General features: G+C 38.0%; 1 protein-coding gene across 4 annotated transcripts in view; it reads left to right on the forward strand.

Annotated features, from left to right (window-relative positions):
- The window catches only part of LOC124774888 (ATP-binding cassette sub-family C member 4-like), a 365,241-nt gene that overhangs the window by 248,330 nt on the left and 96,283 nt on the right, over nt 1–20,628 (forward strand). For all 4 annotated transcript variants that reach the window (XM_047249542.1, XM_047249543.1, XM_047249544.1 and 1 more), the window contains 3 exons: nt 3,289–3,575; nt 10,271–10,454; nt 17,493–17,645. In XM_047249542.1, the coding sequence (XP_047105498.1) occupies nt 3,289–3,575; nt 10,271–10,454; nt 17,493–17,645 (624 nt within the window). The remainder of the gene's footprint in view (nt 1–3,288; nt 3,576–10,270; nt 10,455–17,492; nt 17,646–20,628) is intronic.

Here is a 20,628-nt window from a genome sequence, read left to right on the forward strand (position 1 = left end):
AAGACATATCATAGAAAAGGGACAAAGGAAGGAATGAAAGAGGGATGGAAGAAAGGAAGGATGGAAGGACGGATTAGCAAACTGTCTATAACACATTCTTAGGTAACACAAAACTAAATTTGTTATACGTGGATGCAACATATCTGTTCTACATTACCTGATGGCATTTAAGTACAAACTGACTCATTGCACACATCAAAGTACTAGGTGAAGAAGAGTCCAGTTACCTATACTATGCAGTGTTTTGAAAATTACGTTTTGAAATATTGATATGATGTAGTGTTAAATGAGAAATAATATTCTATTACATCACCCAGTGTATTGTTTAATAAATACCCATGTGCTGCAAGAGAATGGGCAAAAATTATACCTGCAAGATGGTATCACAGTAATTAAAATAAGTCAACATCTAGCTGTTCGTAAAATAATAAATTACAGCAGGTGCATAATTTACTATCTGGAAATGCATATATAAAAACATTAAAATCATTATATTTTTATTCCAACCATAAGATAAAACAAAATTTACAAAGTTACATGCCAAATGAAATCAAGCATACTTAATAGGTAACAGTTTTGCAGAGACAATTAAAAATCTAGAAGTCTTGTGTAACAATATTCCACTTACAATAGAACCAGTGATACACAATAAACTGAGAAAACAGTACTCAAAAGTAGGATACAACAGATAATGCATACCAGAAATATGCCAAATGTCTGGGAGGTTGCACAAAAAGATGGTGTCAATTATTTTTTATTTTAATATTTCTAAAATGTTATCCATATCAAGTAATAAATAATCTGGCCATTGTCTAACAGCAAGCTAGCAGTGCAAATATGGTTGCTACACGTAAGTGTTTTCAAAAATATTGGAGCATTATGACAAATCTGTCACCAGACAGATGAAGTGTACAGAATAATTGAAACACTTTTAAGTATCTTCTCTCGAAAACAAATCTTATGAATAAATAATGGCTTTTATATGAATACTTAAAGGATTTTCTACATGAAACTGTATGGTAGCTATACTGAGCTTGTGTAATGGGTAAAGATAAATAAAAAGTTACACAAAGAACACATTTGTTTAGTATAAATTAACAAGTAAACACAAAATTACTGTAAATGAATGTTAAGTAAAGAAATACCATAATGAGTCGACAGCTATTGAATTCCAATAATTTCTTGTAGCAATGAGTATAGATTTTCCAAGAACAAATTAAAGAAAGCAAACCTTATGAAAATATAATGGAATTATATGATAGAAATGTGCAATAACTGTATTAAACAGACATGAAATGAATGCAGACAAGACACTTTGTATCCATGTTTGACAGTTTCAGTTTTGTTTTAGCTCAGAATTTGTTGTAGATAGTGTGGTGAGTTCTACTTCTCTTAAATTAGTTTTCATTTTTATTTTTTATGTGCGTTTTCTATATTTTATTAAAGGTATTTTCAGTTAGTGCTTACTTCTCCCATTTTGCAGTGTACATTTAATTTAACTGTACCAATGTTTTTGCACTGTACTCTTTCATATATTTCTTTTGTAGGGCCTTTTGAGAATGGTATAAGACAAAAATGCATAAAATAGTATAAACCTAAATACAGTGTTCAAGTTTGATATCAGTGTTTGAGTTCATTAAAAATGGTCACAACATACCACAAACCATTTATGCATTTTGCTACTGTGTAACATATGTACTGGTGAATGATGGTTTTCTCTAACAGGTTTGGTGACATGTGAGTAAGTCTGGTAGCTGACTTCCCTTGATACTGAGTCTTGGCAAAAGAACCACACACACAGCTATTCATCTGATTTGAGTTCCTTGTCTATTGGGACTAGTACAACCACTGCATTTTCCATTTCTCTATTCTTTTGATATACACTAATATTTCCTCCAAAGACCCTGCTGCTGCCAATTTCCAGTTATAACCAGCTCTCTGCACCTTATATTATATGAGTTCCACACCTTTTTAGTACTGCTTCAAAGTTTGGGACTAATCATCAATGCTTGAGCAGCTGATCATTAGGATTTTAATCAACTCATCTGTGGGAGGTATTTCTGTGGATCTTACACTAACGCTTCAGTGTGTCCTACAACTTTCATTATCTGGACTGGATGGAGTGTTGTCCTGTCTAAAATACCCTTTTTTTGCAGCCCACACACAGTCAGCTACCTGGGTAGCAGCATCTGATGTGTAGTGCACCCACGGCCCATTTTACTGGACTATGTACTGGATAGGATTTAATACTATATGTAATGTTTTTTTGTGCATTTGAACAATCCATAGAAAAAGTCAATAAATCACATTACAACACTTTTCTGTATCTAACTTATGTTGTTCCATGTATCCTATGAATATCATTACTTAATTTTAATCTATACTTCCCTACCTATAAAATAAATATGTGGATGGATGTTGTCTGGTCCAAGAAAAAATAGCAAACATGCAAGAGGAGGGAAAAGACTGTAATTCTGAAAGTGGCAGACATTGTTTATTTGAATGTTCAGCAGTCATCTGATTTTGTGAATCTAATTTACATGAACAACAGTAAACAGCCCACCTGACATTTCAGTCTATGCTTACTTAAGAAATAATGGCCCAAATGTATCTCAGTGAATTTGTGTAAAAGTGAACGTGAAAAAGAACTCTCTTGCCTCTAGAATGAATCTTTCACTCTGCAGTGGAGTGTTCACTGTTTTGAAATATCCTAGCAGACTGAAACTATATGACAGATGGGTGCTTGAACTTGGAACCTTGCCTTTCATCCTCACCACTGGAGCTATCCAGACATGACTCAAAAGCCAACCTCACAACTACACTTCAATTAACACCTATCTCCCTCTTTCCAAACTTCACAGAAGTTCTCCTGAACATCATGCAGGATTAGCAGTCCTGGAAGAAAGGATGTTGCAGAGCAATGTCTTATCCAGATTGCAGAGATTATTTTTAGAATGAAATTAATTGTAGACTGAATTGGCATTACGGCCATTAAATGCAAAAAAAGTACTGAAACTGAATTCACTGGTAATTTTGCATCGAACAAGGAAGTTATATATTCCACACACAAGCAATAGTTTGTCTATTACAATCAATACTCTTCTTGGCTTTCAAATGTATAAATTACATTCATATATACTGAATTTTTGAAAATAAATGTAAAAAGCCAGAAAATATATTCTAAGCATTTGTTTCAGAAGAAAATAAATGGGTTTATAATGTACCTTCCACATCAGACTAAATGTATTTATTTGGTTTATTTATCCTATATCTGCATTATGATTTCAGAGCTCACTGCTTCATGCAATTCTCCATGAACTACCACTGAGTTCTGGCTCTATTTCGGTTGATAAAGTTGTCTCTTATGCATCACAAGAACCTTGGCTGTTTGTTGGTTCAGTACGACAGAACATTTTGTTTGGACAACCATATGATCACAAAAAGTATCAGCAGGTTGTGAAAGTCTGTGCTTTACAGAGAGACTTTGAACTCTTTCCTTTTGGAGACAAGACTATAGTTGGAGAAAGAGGTGTTTCACTTAGTGGAGGACAAAGAGCTAGGATCAATCTTGCCAGGTAAGGCACATCAAGCTACAACCAATTGTTTACTTTTAATAGCCAGTCATAGGTTAATTTATGAATAGCCATTTTATAAATCAAAACGTTTATTTGAAGAATAAAACTACTCATTCTCTTCATGAAACCTACTAAATACTTAATGTATTTAAGCTGAGAAACATAAGCTGTAAATGTTTTGAATTAACTTTCATTAACTTAAGTAGCTTTATTTTTATTTTGAGTTTTGCTGCAGCTGCAAGTTTGTGTTTGAGAGTGCAGTTTTTCATGGTGAAATTCTTGAATAAATAGTTCACAGACTCCTTGCCATGTCAGTTTTTTTGTGATCCCAAACATTTGATGGTAATGATGAGTAAGGAAACCGTGAGACATATTAATTCGTAGAATTGAGCTAACATAATTAAAAATGCAAATCATTCTTGTAGGTAATCGGCAGGACCATATGTTTGTTGGCATGATGAGGTGTTCTTTTGTAAACCACCTGAAATGTTCCCCATCTTAATCAGACACAATGAGCGTGGTCTATGTAACAGTAAATAACCAGTTCTGATGTTTATAACAGGTACAGTGAAAATGATTTGAACTCCAGTTCTAACATTAAAGATTTTCTCAGATATTTGTGTTTTTTTTTCTTTTTGTACAAAAGGACATCCCCCCATGAACCATGGACCTTGCCGTTGGTGGGGAGGCTTGCGTGCCTCAGTGATACAGATAGCCGTACCGTAGGTGCAAAGGTGCAACCACAACGGAGGAGTATCTGTTGAGAGGCCGGACAAACGTGTGGTTCCTGAAGAGGGGCAACAGCCTTTTCAGTAGTTGCAAGGGCAACAGTCTGGATGATTGACTGATCTGGCCTTGTAACAATAACCAAAATGGCCTTGCTGTGCTGGTACTGCGAACAGCTGAAAGCAAGGGGAAACTACAGCCGTAATTTTTCCCGAGGGCATGCAGCTTTACTGTATGATTAAATGATGATGGCGTCCCCTTGGGTAAAATATTCTGGAGGTAAAATAGTCCCCCATTCAGATTTCCGGGCGGGGACTACTCAGGAGGATGTCGTTATCAGGAGAAAGAAAACTGGCGTTCTGTGGATCGGAGCGTGGAATGTCAGATCCTTTAATCGGGCAGGTAGGTTAGAAAATTTAAAAAGGGAAATGGATAGGTTGAAGTTAGATGTAGTGGGAATTAGTGAAGTTCGGTGGCAGGAGGAACAAGACTTCTGGTCAGGTGACTACAGGGTTATAAACACAAAATAAAATAGGGGTAATGCAGGAGTAGGTTTAATAATGAATAGGAAAATAGGAATACGGGTAAGTTACTACAAACAGCATAGTGAACGCATTATTGAGGCCAAGATAGATACGAAGCCCACATCTACTACAGTAGTACAAGTTTATATGCCAACTAGCTCTGCAGATGACGAAGAAATTGAAGAAATGTATGATGAAATAAAAGAAATTATTCAGATTGTGAAGGGAGACGAAAATTTAATAGTCATGGGTGACAGGAATTCGAGTGTAGGAAAAGGGAGAGAAGGAAACATAGTAGGTGAATATGGATTGGGTCTAAAAAATGAAAGAGGAAGCCGCCTGGTAGAATTTTGCACAGAGCACAACATAATCATAGCTAACACTTGGTTTAAGAATCATGAAAGAAGGTTGTATACATGGAAGAACTCTGGAGACACTAAAAGGTATCAGATAGATTATATAATGGTAAGACAGAGATTTAGGAACCAGGTTTTAAATTGTAAGACATTTCCAGGGGCAGATGTGGAATCTGACCACAATCTATTGGTTATGACCTGTAGATTAAAACTGAAGTAACTGCAAAAATGTGGGAATTTAAGGAGATGGGACCTGGATAAACTGACTAAACCAGAGGTTGTACAGAGTTTCAGGGAGAGCATAAGGGAACAATTGACAGGAATGGGGGAAAGAAATACAGTAGAAGAAGAATGGGTAGCTTTGAGGGATGAAGTAGTGAAGGCAGCAGAGGATCAAATAGGTAAAAAGACGAGGGCTAGTAGAAATCCTTGGGTAACAGAAGAAATATTGAATTTAATTGATGAAAGGAGAAAAAATAAAAATGCAGTAAATGAAGCAGGCAAATAGGAACACAAACGTCTCAAAAATGAGATCGACAGGAAGTGCAAAAAGGCTAAGCAGGCATGGCTAGAGGACAAATGTAAGGATGTAGAGGATTATCTCACTAGGGGTAAGATAGATACTGCCTACAGGAAAATTAAAGAGACCTTTGGAGATAAGAGAACGACTTGTATGAATATCAAGAGCTCAGATGGAAACCCAGTTCTAAGCAAAGAAGGGAAAGCAGAAAGGTGGAAGGAGTATATACAGGGTCTATACAAGGGCGATGTACTTGAGGACAATGTTATGGAAATGGAAGAGGATGTAGATGAAGATGAAATGGGAGATACGATACTGCGTGAAGAGTTTGACAGAGCACTGAAAGACCTGAGTCGAAACAAGGCCCCCGGAGTAGACAACATTCCATTGGAACTACTGATGGCCTTGGGAGAGCCAGTCATGACAAAACTCTACCATCTGGTGAGCAATATGTATGAAACCGGCGAAATACCCTCAGACTTCAAGAAGAATATAATAATTCCAATCCCAAAGAAAGCAGGTGTTGACAGAGGTGAAAATTACCGAACCATCAGTTTAATAAGCCACAGCTGCAAAGTACTAACACGAATTCTTTACAGACAAATGGAAAAACTAGCAGAAGCCGACCTCGGGGAAGATCAGTTTGGATTCCGTAGAAATACTGGAACACGTGAGGCAATACTGACGTTACGACTTATCTTAGAAGAAAGATTAAGGAAAGGCAAACCTACGTTTCTAACATTTGTAGACTTAGATAAAGCTTTTGACAATGTTGACTGGAATACTCTCTTTCAAATTCTAAAGGTGGCAGGGGTAAAATACAGGGAGCGAAAGGCTATTTACAATTTGTACAGAAACCAGATGGCAGTTATAAGAGTCGAGGGACATGAAAGGGAAGCAGTGGTTGAGAAGGGAGTAAGACAGGGTTGTAGCCTCTCCCCAATGTTGTTCAATCTGTATATTGAGCAAGCAGTAAAGGAAACAAAAGAAAAATTCGGAGTAGGTATTAAAATCCGTGGAGAAGAAATAAAAACTTTGAGGTTCGCCGATGACATTGTAACTCTGTCAGAGACAGCAAAGGACTTGGAAGAGCAGTTGAATGGAATGGACAGTGTTTTGAAAGCAGGATATAAGATGAACATCAACAAAAGCAAAACGAGGATAATGGAATGTAGTCGAATTAAGTCGGGTGATGCTGAGGGAATTAGATTAGAAAATGAGACACTTAGAGTATTAAAGGAGTTTTGCTATTTGGGTAGCAAAATAACTGATGATGGTCGAAGTAGAGAGGATATAAAATGTAGACTGGCAATGGCAAGGAAAGCGTTTCTGAAGAAGAGAAATTTGTTAACATCGAGTATAGATTTAAGTGCCAGGAAGTCATTTCTGAAAGTATTTGTATGGAATGTAGCCATGTATGGAAGTGAAACATGGACGATAGCCGGCCGCGGTGGTCTAGCGGTTCTAGGCACGCAGTCCGGAACCGAGCGACTGCTACGGTCGCAGGTTCGAATCCTGCCTAGGGCATGGATGTGTGTGATGTCCTTAGGTTAGTTAGGTTTAAGTAGTTCTAAGTTCTAGGGGACTGATGACCTCAGATGTTAAGTCCCATAGTGCTCAGAGCCATTTGAACCATTTGAACCATGGACGATAAATAGTTTGGACAAGAAGAGAATAGAAATGTGGTGCTACAGAAGAATGCTGAAGAGTGGATGGGTAGATCACATAACTAATGAGGAAGTATTGAATAGGATTGGGGAGAAGAGAAGTTTGTGGCACAACTTGACCAGAAGACGGGATCGGTTGGTAGGACATGTTCTGAGGCATCAAGGGATCACCAATTTAGTATTGGAGGGCAGCGTGGAGGGTAAAAATGGTAGAGGGAGACCAAGAGATGAATACACTAAGCAGATTCAGAAGGATGTAGGTTGCAGTAGGTACTGGGAGATGAAGAAGCTTGCACAGGATAGAGTAGCATGGAGAGCTGCATCAAACCAGTCTCAGGACTGAAGACCACAACAACAACAACAACAACAACAAATGGACTTCACTATTTAGTGTCACATCGTTATTTAGTCATGTGATGCTATTCTTATAACTAATAGTCATAGAAATACAAAGAGGAAGATATTTATGTAAGATTTTTTCTTGTTCAAAATGTTTTATGACTTTTTATTCAGTGTCCCTTGATCCATTGTGGAAGTGGGACAGCATCTGCTTAAATATTTACCAAGGAAAATAGTCAGACAGCCATATATTTTGTAAAGTTATTTTATTTAAATGACAACCAGTTCCAAGATCTCAAGACTGTTATCTTTAGGCCCCTATTCACTCCATGTACAGACAATCAGATGGATCAATAATTGCATACTGGTGCCGTCAATATCTGGATTCTGTTAATTCACTTTTGGATTTTTTACTTTGATGACTGAGCACACCTGCAGTCCTCAGACTGTAGGTGTGCTCAGTTGTTGTCAAGTCATTGAAGTAGACACTCCCAAAATGAATTCATGGAATCCAGATATTAAAATGTAAATGTAAATGTCATGCGACTAGGGTCTCCCGTCGGGTAGACCACTCGCCGGGTGCAAGTCTTTCGATCTGATGCCACTTCAGCGACTTGCGCGTCAATGGGGATGAAATTATGATGATTAGGACAATGACAACACAACACCCAGTCCCTGAGTGGAGAAAATCTCCAACCCAGCCAAGAATCGAACCCAGGCCCTTAGGATTGATATTCTGTCACACTGACCACTCAGCTAGCAGGGGCGGACATCCAGATATTGATAGTTCCAATATGCAAGTATCAATACATCTGACTGTATAGCTGAGATGCTGAGTCGCAGACAGGCACATTGAAAGTCACAAAATAAGCTTTTGTTCAACGAGGCCTTTGCTAAAAGTAGACAATAGACACAGTCATCTCCAGCTGCCAAAGACTGTGGTCATGTGTGTGTGAACTGCATTTGCATATGTGTGTGTGTGTGTGTGTGTGTGTTTTATCTATTTTTGACAAAGGCTTTGTTGACCAAAAGCTTATTTTGTGACACTCTTTTTGTTGTGCCTATCTATGACTCAGCATCTCCGCTATAAGGTAAGTAGCAACTATCCTTTTTATAATATTGTTACATTTCTTCCAGGATTTTCCATTGTTTGATACATCTGAATGTCTATACGTGACTGAAGATGAGATTATTGAAATGCCAAAACTAGTTCTTGTCTAAATAAAATAACTTCTCAAAAGATACAGCTATTTAATGATTTTCTTTGGTAAAAAATTTTATTCTGTAGGTCACCACATGCTGCCATAGCTCTCTGCATGAAGAAAATGTGATGATGCAAGTGAATTTTTCATGGTAACACAATTGACTGTGAGGCAAAGGGGACTTAGAACAGAATCATGACTCATTTAAACGTCCTCAAATATGCTGTATTCTGTATTTGTAATTACAGAGAACCTTATTGGCAAATACATCTTTGACTCAGATCAACTAATGAAAACCATCCATACTTCCAGGCAAGCAAAAATTTCCAGTACTAACTTCCCAAAAGACATCAAAGCATTGATAATTTACTTGTGTAGTGTTTCCACTTTGCTTAGAAAGTGGATAGATTTCATAAGTTTTTGAGATGTGTACAGAAATGTTAGCATGTCTTCCTTATTTCCCCTCCCTCAGGTCAGAACACTTAATTTTCTGGGGAATTCAAGATTATATGTATGTGTTACTAACATTTGTCTCTGTATGTTGCATATTTTACTTAGCATCTACACACTACCAAATGTCACCACAACAGCACTTACAGGAATATGATCAGATGTACAGTCATATACCATAGTGAGTTTTTCATGTGTGGATCAGACAGGTACTTGTTGAGGTGTACAGTGATAATGTCTTTTGATAAATAAAGATGTGAAATTGATGTACAGAGTTTGAAAATAATAATGCAGATGAGCATGATGAATATTTGTGTGTTAGCCAAATATGCACTTGATTCGGTTTCCTGTGCTTGATCATTTAAGGTCCTAAAACACGGAGTCAGTTGATGGTGTAAAGAAATGAACGAGGTCATCGGGGGTAGATAGGAAGCTCAGTTGTGAGTGTGCCCAGGAAAGTGAGTGGCAGTCTTTTTGGAAGAGCCATATAAACATTCATTTGAAGTGATCAGGCCAACCATGTAAAGTTTAAATAAGAAAAATAACCTAAATCCTGCTTCTCCTGAACATGAAGTCAGTAGCATTAACTAACTGCCTTGGCTTATTCATGGTACGTAACTTAAAACACATGTTCATGATGGGTAATGATGTGGTTATGAAGCATATTATACACGAGGCCTGACGTGATTTGATTGTGGATTCAATTTGGCACCTAGCGGTTTGCACTCATTTGGGTGACTTGTGGGGGTACCTGTCAGAACCACAATAGATGTTCAAAACCCAATTATGTTTCAGTTATTATTGCTACATTACTCCTCCAGGCTATCAGAGTCTTGTCTTCCTCTTACTTCTTAGTAAGTATCAACTTGTGAAATTTACAGAAAATGTAGAGGATTTTTTCTCATTTTCAGAGCTGTATACCGAGATGCTGATGTTTATTTGCTGGATGACCCACTGTCAGCTGTAGATACCCATGTTGGAAAACAATTATTTCAGGAGTGCATTGATGGTTATCTTAAGACAAAAACACGAATCTTAGCTACTCATCAACTACAATATCTCAAGAGTGCTGATGTAATTGCCATAATCAATAATGTGAGTACTTAGTTTAACATATATCTTTTATATAAAACATTGCCAAGTATTGCACAAAGCAGGTACAAGTTACCCTGACAACTCTTACCCACCAATTTTCTATTCAACTGATGTGTTATCACTAGGAATATGTTTGGAGTTCTTTTTCAAAAATTTCTTCCTGCAGTCTCCCCATAGTCATAGACTCACTAGATAAAAATTTTGGCTTCGTATGCCACATTTGCCTATGGAATGAAGGATGGATAACAAAATATACACACCAAAAAAAGTTTTTCATCACCTCAGTTCTGAGAGTTCCGGAACCTGTACAGAGAATTGGAGTAGAGATCAACATAAACATCATTTCTGCCCTTTTTATTGCATGTTGTACCACCGTACAGCAATACCTTCAGAGGCAGTGGTCCAGATTGCTGTACACACCCTTACCTCTAATATCCAGAAGCACATCCTCTTGCATCGATGCATGTCTGTTTTGTCATAGCATACAATCCACAAGTTCATCAAGACACTGTTGGCCCAGATTGTCCCACTCCTCAATGGTAATTCGGCATAGATCCCTCAGAGTCACTGGTGGGTCACGCCATCCATAAACAACCCTTTTCAATCTATCACAGGCATGTTGGATAGGATCCATGTCTAGAGAACATGCTGGCCACTCTAATAGAGTGATGTTGTTATCCTGAAGGAAGTCATTCACAATATGTGCACAATGGGGGCGTGAATTGTCACCCATGAAGACGAATGCCTCACCAATATGCTGCCGTTATGGTTGCACTATCTGTCGGAGGATGGCATTCACGTATCGTACAGCTGTTACAGCACCTTGCATGAGCACCAGCAGCATACGTTGGCCCCACATAATGCCACCCCAAAACAGCAGGGAACCTCCACCTTGCTGCACTTGCTGGACAGTGTGTCTAAGGCGTTTAGCCTGACAGGGTTGCCTCCAAACACAGATCCCATGACTGTCAGGTTGAAGGCATATGCGACACTCATCGGTGAAGAGAACATTATGCCAATCCTGAGCGGTCCATTTAGCATGTTGTTGGGCCCATCTGTACTGCGCTGCATGGTGTCATGGTTGCAAAGATGGATTTCCCCATGTACGTTGGAAGTGAAGTTGTGCATCATGCAGCCTATTGCACACAGTTTGAGTCCTAACACAATGTCCTGTGGCTGCACGGAAAGCATTATTCAACACGGTGGCATTGCTGTAGGGTTTCTCTGAACCATATGCCGTAGGTAGCATCATCCACGGCAGTAGTAGCGCTTGGGTGGCCTGAGTGAGGAATGTCATCAACAGTTCCTGTATCTCCTCCATGTCCGAACATCATTGCTTTGGTTCACTCTGAGATGCCTGGATGCTTCCCTTGTTGAGAGCCCTTCCTTGCACAAAGTAACAATGTGGAAACAATCGAACTGCAGTATTGACCATCTGGGCACGGTTGAAGTACAGACAACACGAGCTGTGTACCTCCTTCCTGGTGGAATGACTGGAACTGATCGGCTGTCGGACCCCCTCCGTCTAATAGGTACAGCTCGTGCATGGTTGTTCACATCTTTGGGCGGGTTTAGTGACATCTCTGAACAGTCAAAGGGACTGTGTCTGTGATACAATATCCACAGTCAACGTCAGTCTTCAGGATTTTTGGGAACTGGGGTGATGCAAAACTTTTTTTTCATCTGTGTATCTTAAAAATCACATATAACAAAATGTTCATCTGCTCCTCTTCTTTCTTGTTTCATTTCATTGAGCCACTGTCTAAAGACCTTCAAACATTTTATTCTTAATGTAGTTAACAACATAATTGAAAGAAAGTTTACTCCTCAACAAGTTGCTGTTCAGTCTGGAAAATCATGATGCAGTCAGATATTGCTCCTCATGGTTTGAACAGGGTAAGATCATGTAAAGGGATATGGAAATCTAACAGGCATGGAGTACTAGAATACAGTTGTAGGGTAAGGAGTAGAAGGAAGGATTACATGATAATATGGGCCTGGTGCTAGGAATGGGAGAGGAGAAAGACTAATTGAGTTCTGCAATAAATTTCAGCTATTAATAACAAATACTCTGTTCAGAAATCACAAGAAGAGGAGGTATACTCAGAAAAGGCCAGGAGATGTGGGAAGATTTCATTTAGATTACACCATGGTCAGGCAGAGATTCAAAAATCAGATACAGGATTGTAAGACGTACTTAGGAGCAGATATAGACTCAGATCATAATTCAGTACTGATGAAGAGTAGGCTGAAGTTTAAGAGGCTAGTTCAGAATAATCAGTGCACAGAAAAGTGGGATACGGAAGTTCTAAGGAGTGAAGAGCTACCTCATGATGGCAACAAGGTTGATTGCCGAAATATTGTGTCCTTTGTACACTCACACCAGGATGTTCATCCGAAATTTATTTCGTAATGAAGAGATACACTTGAAGTTCTCTAATGCTACAGACACTGCAGTAAGGGATAGTTCAGTAGGTAGTTCAGCTGAGTAGGAATGGACAACTCTAGAAAGGGCAACTACGAGAAAACTGCAGATTGATGAGAGAAGTACGTACAAAAATGTTCAGGGAAATTCAGGAATACAGAAATACAAGTCACTTAGGAATGAAGTAAACAGGAAGTGCAGGAATGCTAAGGTGCAATAGCTGCATGAAAAATTTGAAGAAATTGAAAGAGAAGGACTGACTTAGCATACAGAAAAGTCAAAACGATCTTCCATGACATTAGAAGCAAGGGTGGCAACATTAAGAATTCAATGAGAATTCCGCTGTTAAATGCAGAGGAGATAGCAGACAGGTGGAAAGAGTACATTGAAGGCCTCTGTGAGGAAGAAGATTGTCTGATGATGTGATATAAGAAGAAACAGGAGTTTGATGCAGAAATGATATGGGGTCCGGTATTAGATTCAGAGTTTAAAAGTGTTTTGAAGACTTAAAATCAAATAAGATAGAAAGGATAGTTAACATTCCATAAGAATTTCTGAAATCATTGGGGAAGTGGCAACAAAACAACTATTCACATTGGTGTGTAAAGAGTATGAATCTGTAGATATACCATCTGACATTTGGAAATACATTGTCCACACCATGATGAAGATTGTAATGGCTGACAAGAGTGAGAATTGCACAATCAGCTTAACAGCTCGTGTTTTCAAGTTGCTGACAAAAATAATATATGGAAGAAGGGTAAAGAAAATTGAGGATGTGTTAGATTAGAATCAGTTTGGTTTTAGGAAAGGTAAAGGCACCAGGAGGCAGCTCTGATGTTGTGTTTGATAATGGAAGCAAGACTAAAGAAAATCAAGACACATTTATAGGATTTGTTGACCTGGAGAAAGTGATTGGAAGCGTCAAATGATAAAATATTTTTGAAATTCTGAGGAAGATTCAGGTGAGACAGGTAATACACAATATGTGTAGGAACCAAGAGGGAACAATAAGAGTGGAAGACCAAGAACAAAGTGCTCAGATTAAAAAAGTTGTAAGAGGCTACTGTTAATATATACATCAAAGAAGCAATGACGGAAAGAAAAGAATGGTTCAAGAATGAAATTAAAATTCAAAGTGAAAGGATGTCAATGATAAGATTCACTGATGACATTGCTATCCTCAGTGAAAGTGAAGAAGAATTACAGGATCTGCTGAATGGAATGCCTGATGAGTACAGAATAAGGATTGAGAATAAATCGAAGAAAGATAAAAGCAATTGGATGTAGTAGAAATGATAACAGCGAGAAATTTAACATCAGAATTGGGGATCACAAGGCTTTCTGCTCTCTAGACAATAATGTAACTCATATGGATGGAGCAAGGAGGAATTAAAAAGAGACTATCACTGGCAAAAAGGACATTCTTAGCCAAGAGAAGTCTACTAATATGAAACATAGGCACCAGTTTGCTTTTGTTCTACAATATTACTTTTATTGTTAACCGGTTTTCGGCTTACAAGGCCATCTTCAGACATTTACTGAGTATTATCACCAAGGAAGTTACAATGTTTGCAAACAACATTGGAAGAGAAGTAACACATCCAGGCTGAAGTAGAAACATACAGTAAGTAACATCTTTGAGAGTGTGGTGGTAATGCAATGAAAAAGTAAAAATTGAACATTACATAAATAACAATGGAGTAGACAGGAAAACCTTTAACACAAAGTAGGAATAGCATGCCTGCATAACAGTTTCTATTAATAAACAAAACTAATAAAATAAAATAAAATTAGTACTAGACAAGGCTACATCAGGAGGTATGAAACATGGAGAATGATACCCAAACCAATTAAAAAAAGAGACAATTATCAATGTAACTACAGAATACATAAGGAACTTAAGCAATATCAATAAGATAAACAGAAATAAATAAATGCAGGAAAATGGAGGCACCTGAGGGAACCTACAGTAAATGCAATCTTTGAGAGTGTGGTGGTACTGCATTTTAACATTAACATTATAATCAAAACAGTGGCTTAATTATAATGGTAAGCAGAAAAACGGTTAACAATAAAAGTAATATTGTAGAACAAAAGCAAACTGGTGCTTTTCATTTATTATAATGTTGTTCTACCAAGAACTGATAGAAGATTCTGTTAACATGAAACATAGGCCTTAATTTTAGGGAGAAATTTCTGAGCATGTATATTTGGCGCACAGCTTTGTATAGTAGTGAAACATGGAGTGTGGGAAAACCAGAACAGAAGAGAACTGAAGCATTTGAGATGTGGTGCTACAGAAGAATGTTGAAAATTAGGCTGACTGGTAAGGTGAGGAATGAGAAGGTTCTCTGCAGAATTGGCAAAGAAAGGAATATATGGAAAACACCTAACAAGTAGAAGGGACAGGATGATATAGGGCATCTGTTAAAACATCACAGAATAACTTCCATGGTACTAGAGGAAGGTGTAGAGGGTAAAAACTGAAGAGGACGGCAGAGGCTGGAATACATCCAGCAAATAACTGAGGATGAAAGTTGCAAGTGCTACTCTGAGATCAGGTGTACGGATGCCCATGCAATAGTTTGCAGAGGACGAGGGCCTCAAAACAGTGTGATTGCTCCTATGTATTGTAATATTTACACCTATGGTCAGCTGATTACTCAATACTCAGTGCAATACACAACACTCCAGGCATTTCATCTATAATGATGATATAGCAGTGGCTGCCAAAGTGAAGATGTAGAAGTCTGCCGAAGTGAAGATGTATGAAGATGTAGAAGAAAAGTGACTTCATCTTTGGATACACAAGTCCTTTATATGAGGTCTGTCATCTAAGCCCAAAACCCATTAAGACTCAGGTGTGTACATTTCACTTATGGAATAGAGAAATTAAACATGAATTGGTCATCATATGGCAAGGTAAACAGGTTCAGCATTGCCAAACACCTATATATATGAATGTTACTTTTGACCATACGCTGTCCTTCAAGGACCATTGCCATAACACAAGGCTGATGGTCAGTGCAGGGAACAATATTTTGAGGAAGCTCACAGCCACCACCTGGGGAGCTGGTCCTCGCATTCTGAGAACTTCCGGTGTTGCTTTGTGTGTGTTAGCTGCATTGTATGTTTCACCTGTATGAAGTGCAACTGCTCATGACAAGTGGGTTGACACTGCATTCTATGAGACCATCCAAATCCTGTTGTAATCTATGAAACAAACTCTACTAGATAAACTCTACCTGATTGTTGGAATAGCTCCCCCCTATATCAGAAAGGCTGTCACTGCCAATGTGCGGAGGGCAAAGCAGATCAATGATCCTCATCATCCACTGCATGATCACCAAGTTGTAGTCTGTTGATTGAAATCTAGAAAGAGCTTCATCACTGGGACTCAACCACTGGAGGGAACACCAGAGCCTGACCACATCATCAAATGGAGGAGTAAGGTGCTGCCAGTTATCCCTGCAAAGGAAGAGCTGTCTTCAGGAAATGATCTACATTAGCCTGTTTGGAGACCACTGTCATCTTACAGTGGACATCCCTCATTGCAAGATAACCATGCAGTTGATGAAGACATGTCTAGTGAGTGTGGAGCAACACAAAATCCACACCACTTTTCCATATGTTCTCTACTAGAATGACCTTTCACAACACAGGACTTGATCAAGGCAAATAACAAAGCCATCAGAGTTGCTACATTCTGGAAATGCTGACCAGGCACAGAAATGATGAATGAATTGAAATTTTTCTGTGCTTATTGACAATATTCCCTACATGTACTAGTAGTAACAGAAATCAAATTCTTGACAAAAGTAAACCATTATAATGCTTAATTAATTTACCTCCTCACAGGATTTTTTAAATTTTTTACATTGTTATTATGCTCTGATGATGTAAACCCATATTTTTGTTACTATCTGTTTCTTTGGTTGCACCAAGGTCCACAGATATCACAAATTGTCTGGGTGGTAACATTTTACACACTGACTGTTGTTGGATGAATTAAAAGTTCCCTTTGTTTTGCTTTCATTATAAGACAGTTTTGACTGTGCACCCATTTTCAGTGTATGCATAAGTGTAACCCATCAGAATGGTTCTACAAAAATGAGCCAATGCCCAAGAACTCATTAGTTTGCAAATGTAATAGTGTAATCATAGAATGTTGTCCACATGATCAGATGTCACAAAGTGTTGTCTTCAACTCTGACCCACATAAGGCCAATCTGACAGGTTTTAGCTGTGCATATTTTTAAAAATGGAACTGTAACACCAGCACAATAAAAAGAAGCTCAATCTTATCCAATGACAGCCATTGTGGTAAAATATTATTATTCTGTTCTCCACCCCTACTTTTGGTGTTAAGTTTCTACAACAACCTAGTACACTCTTAGCCCTATCTAACAAATTTGTTATGTAGTAGACTGAAATCCTACAAAAAAGAACAACTTTTGTGCATGGGAATAGGGCTCACAAGTGACCAATGATATAAAATAAATCTCTGTTTTCTGTTATTATAATGAGCAATACTCTTTACGATGTTGCATAAATACACACACTGAAACAGTCCAACGCTGTAATTATTATGTTATTCTGATTTCTTTCAGGGAAGAATAGAGTACCAGGGCACATTCAGTGACATCCTGACAAATGATTCCAGTTTTTCAAATTTGCTTGTTAGCAGCCAAGAAGAGTCAGAAAAAGTAATGGAAAATGAACAAAGGCTTTTACAAAAACAGATGTCTGTCTCATCTGTGAATGTAAGTTGCTTGTATTTCCAACTATCGCATGTATTATGAGTGCTGAAGCAAGTAACATGTTTACTTCATATCGGCACACACTCAGCTGCAGAGTGAAACTTTCACTCTGGAATTACCCCCAAGCTGTGGCTAAGCCATGTCTCCACAATATTTCTTCTTCGATGATTGGTAGCTCTGCAAGTTTTGCAGGAGAACTTCTGTGAACTTTGGAATACAGGGGTTGAGGTACTGGTGGAATTAAAGCTGTGAGGACAGGTCACGAGTCTTGTTTGGGTAGCTCAGTCGGTATAGCAGTTGCCCACAAAGGAAAAGATCCAGAGTTCGAGTCTCCGTTGAGGACACAGTTTTAATCTGTCAGGAGGTTCCATGCTCATGTAATGTGTGAGGACTGATTCAAATACTAGACCCTTAAATATTTTATGAACATGAAACCAATCAACTGCAAAGTAACAACACTTGTGACAGATTGGGAATATATTCTGCAAGATACCATTACCATAAGGACAGACAAATGTTTAATTTTAAAAGCTTTCATAACCTTTTTTCAGGACATATATGGGAAACAAGTTTTCTATCTTTCACCTGATTGAAGAAGTAACTTATTAAAAATTTAAAAAAAGCTGTTTTTTCAGCTACACTTTTAAAATGTTGTATCTGCTTTCAGTAGTTGGTGTATGCACATTCATTCTGATAAGAGAAAAGTGCACCACAGGATGTTTAATAATTAGTACACGTTCTTTTCTATTTGTAAGAAGCAGTGACACCTATCACTGAAAAAATTAACAGTCCTAGAAATTTTTCTTTTTTAGTTTCTGAAAATCATGTTTCTTCTTTTCTAATAGCAATACTTTAATATGTAATAATTTTTCTGGTACCTCTCTTCTTTTAGTAATGCTATAGGATTTATAGTTCTTTTTTTTCCTTTTAAGAACAATGAATTTTTATTTAAAAACTCATTTGACAAGAAAATTGCTAATTTTCAGTGAGCTAGTACGAAAAATACACTGACAGGAAAAAAATCGCATCACCAAGAAGGAGTTGTGCGACACAAATTAAAATTGGTAGGCATGTTTTTACATCTGAAAGATAATTTCTATTCAAATTTTGCACCAGTTGCATAAGAATGGCACTAGTTGTGTCACTTTGAGGATGCGAATCAGGTTTTCTTTAAATACGTGCTTCAGTGACCAGGAGCCTTTGAGATTGGGTGTGGTGAGTTGATGTTAGTCATGAATGCCTTTAAGGAGACAGACACACCATTATCAACACCTCACTAAGTTTGAATGAGGTCATGTAATAGGGCTATGAGGAACTGGATGTTTTTTCTGTGATATTACAGAAAGATTTGGCAGAAACATAGTCTCAGTACGTGATTGCTGGCAGAGGTGGTCACAGGAATGTACAGTCGCAAGAAGATTGGGTTCCAGATGGCTGCGTGGCGCAGCCAAGAGCGTTCAGCGTGTGGCTCTGGCATTTCATACCGCGTCTGAAGCAGCAAGCTGAGCAGCAGTTGGCACCACAGTCATACACTGAGCTGTTATAAATTGGTTACCTCAAGAACAGCTCCAAGCCAGATGCCCTGTCACTGCATTCCACTGCCGTTTGTGACTTAAGTGGTGTCAAGCAAGAGGTAATGGATGGCAGGGTGGAGGTGTGTTGTTTTTTCTGATGAAAGCTGGTTCTTCCTCAGTGCCAGTGATGGCCGTGTGTTTTTAGAAGTAGGTCAGTTGAGGGCCTGCAGCCAGCCTATCTATATGCTAGGCACACTGAGCCTACACCTGGACTTATGGTCTCAGATGCGATTTTGTATAACAGCAGGAATGCTCTAGTGGTTACCACATGCACCCTGACTGGGGGGGGGGGTTTAACAGGATAATGCTCACACCACTGTCAAAATTCAACATGGTGTACAGAGAGTTGACGTGATGCCTTCGCTTGCTCGATCACCAGATCTGTCTTCTCCAATTGAGTACATATGGGACATCATCGGACGACAACTACAGTGACGTTCACAAAAGGCATTAACAGCCAATGTATTGACTGACCAAGTGCAACAGGCATGGAACTCCATCCCACAAACTGACATTCGGCACTTGTACAATATGATACATGCATGTTTGCATGCTTGCATTCACCATTCTGATGGTTACATTGGTTATTAGTGTACCGGCATTTCATATTTGCAGTGGCTTATTTAACTTACATTAACTTGTGATCTTGCAGTGTTAATCACTTAAATATGTTACCTCGACAACTGTATTCCAAAATTTAATTACTCAACATTATTTTTTTTTTACTCTACATTATTTTTTGGTGTTGTGCTTTTTTCCAACAGTGTATATGTTGTTAAAACTGATGAGGTAAAAAAGGTATACAATAATACAAGCAATAACATGAGTCTGCAAATGAGCCATCTGCAAGACAATTAAGAATGTTTAGTTATGAACAGCCACTTACTTCAGTATGAAACATGGATGTTCACAGAAATTTATTGAACAGGGAACATAATTCCAAAATTGCCATTTTTAATAAAAATGTTGAGTGAGTTTGGAAAGTGTACCCCAAAACTTAATCGGCCAGGAAGTATACGAAACATTTTGCATGTCAAAGGATCAATTGTTTCAACTCAATATTTTTTAAGGTATATTACCTTGAAACCTAAAATGTGAACATACTCAATTCATGTACGAAAAGACATCTTTTTGTATTATCAATACGAACACAGGATCTACCTTTTGGATTTAACCATCTGAAATTACATCCCCTATGTGATGAAGTCCAGTGTATCCAACTGCTGGTTACCTTTTATATATATATATATATATATATATATATATATATATATATATATATATATATAAACATACCAGTAAAAGTACCAGCAGTACTCTTTGATATGGAGAAACTGGATATAAACTTCAAAAATGATTATTCAGTTTTGATGTCATCTGTAACACTTTGTTTGCTTACTATTCCAAGTCTT

The sequence above is a fragment of the Schistocerca piceifrons genome, chromosome 2 (genome assembly GCF_021461385.2).
Source record: "Schistocerca piceifrons isolate TAMUIC-IGC-003096 chromosome 2, iqSchPice1.1, whole genome shotgun sequence".
Classification (NCBI taxonomy): Eukaryota; Metazoa; Arthropoda; class Insecta; order Orthoptera; family Acrididae; genus Schistocerca; species Schistocerca piceifrons.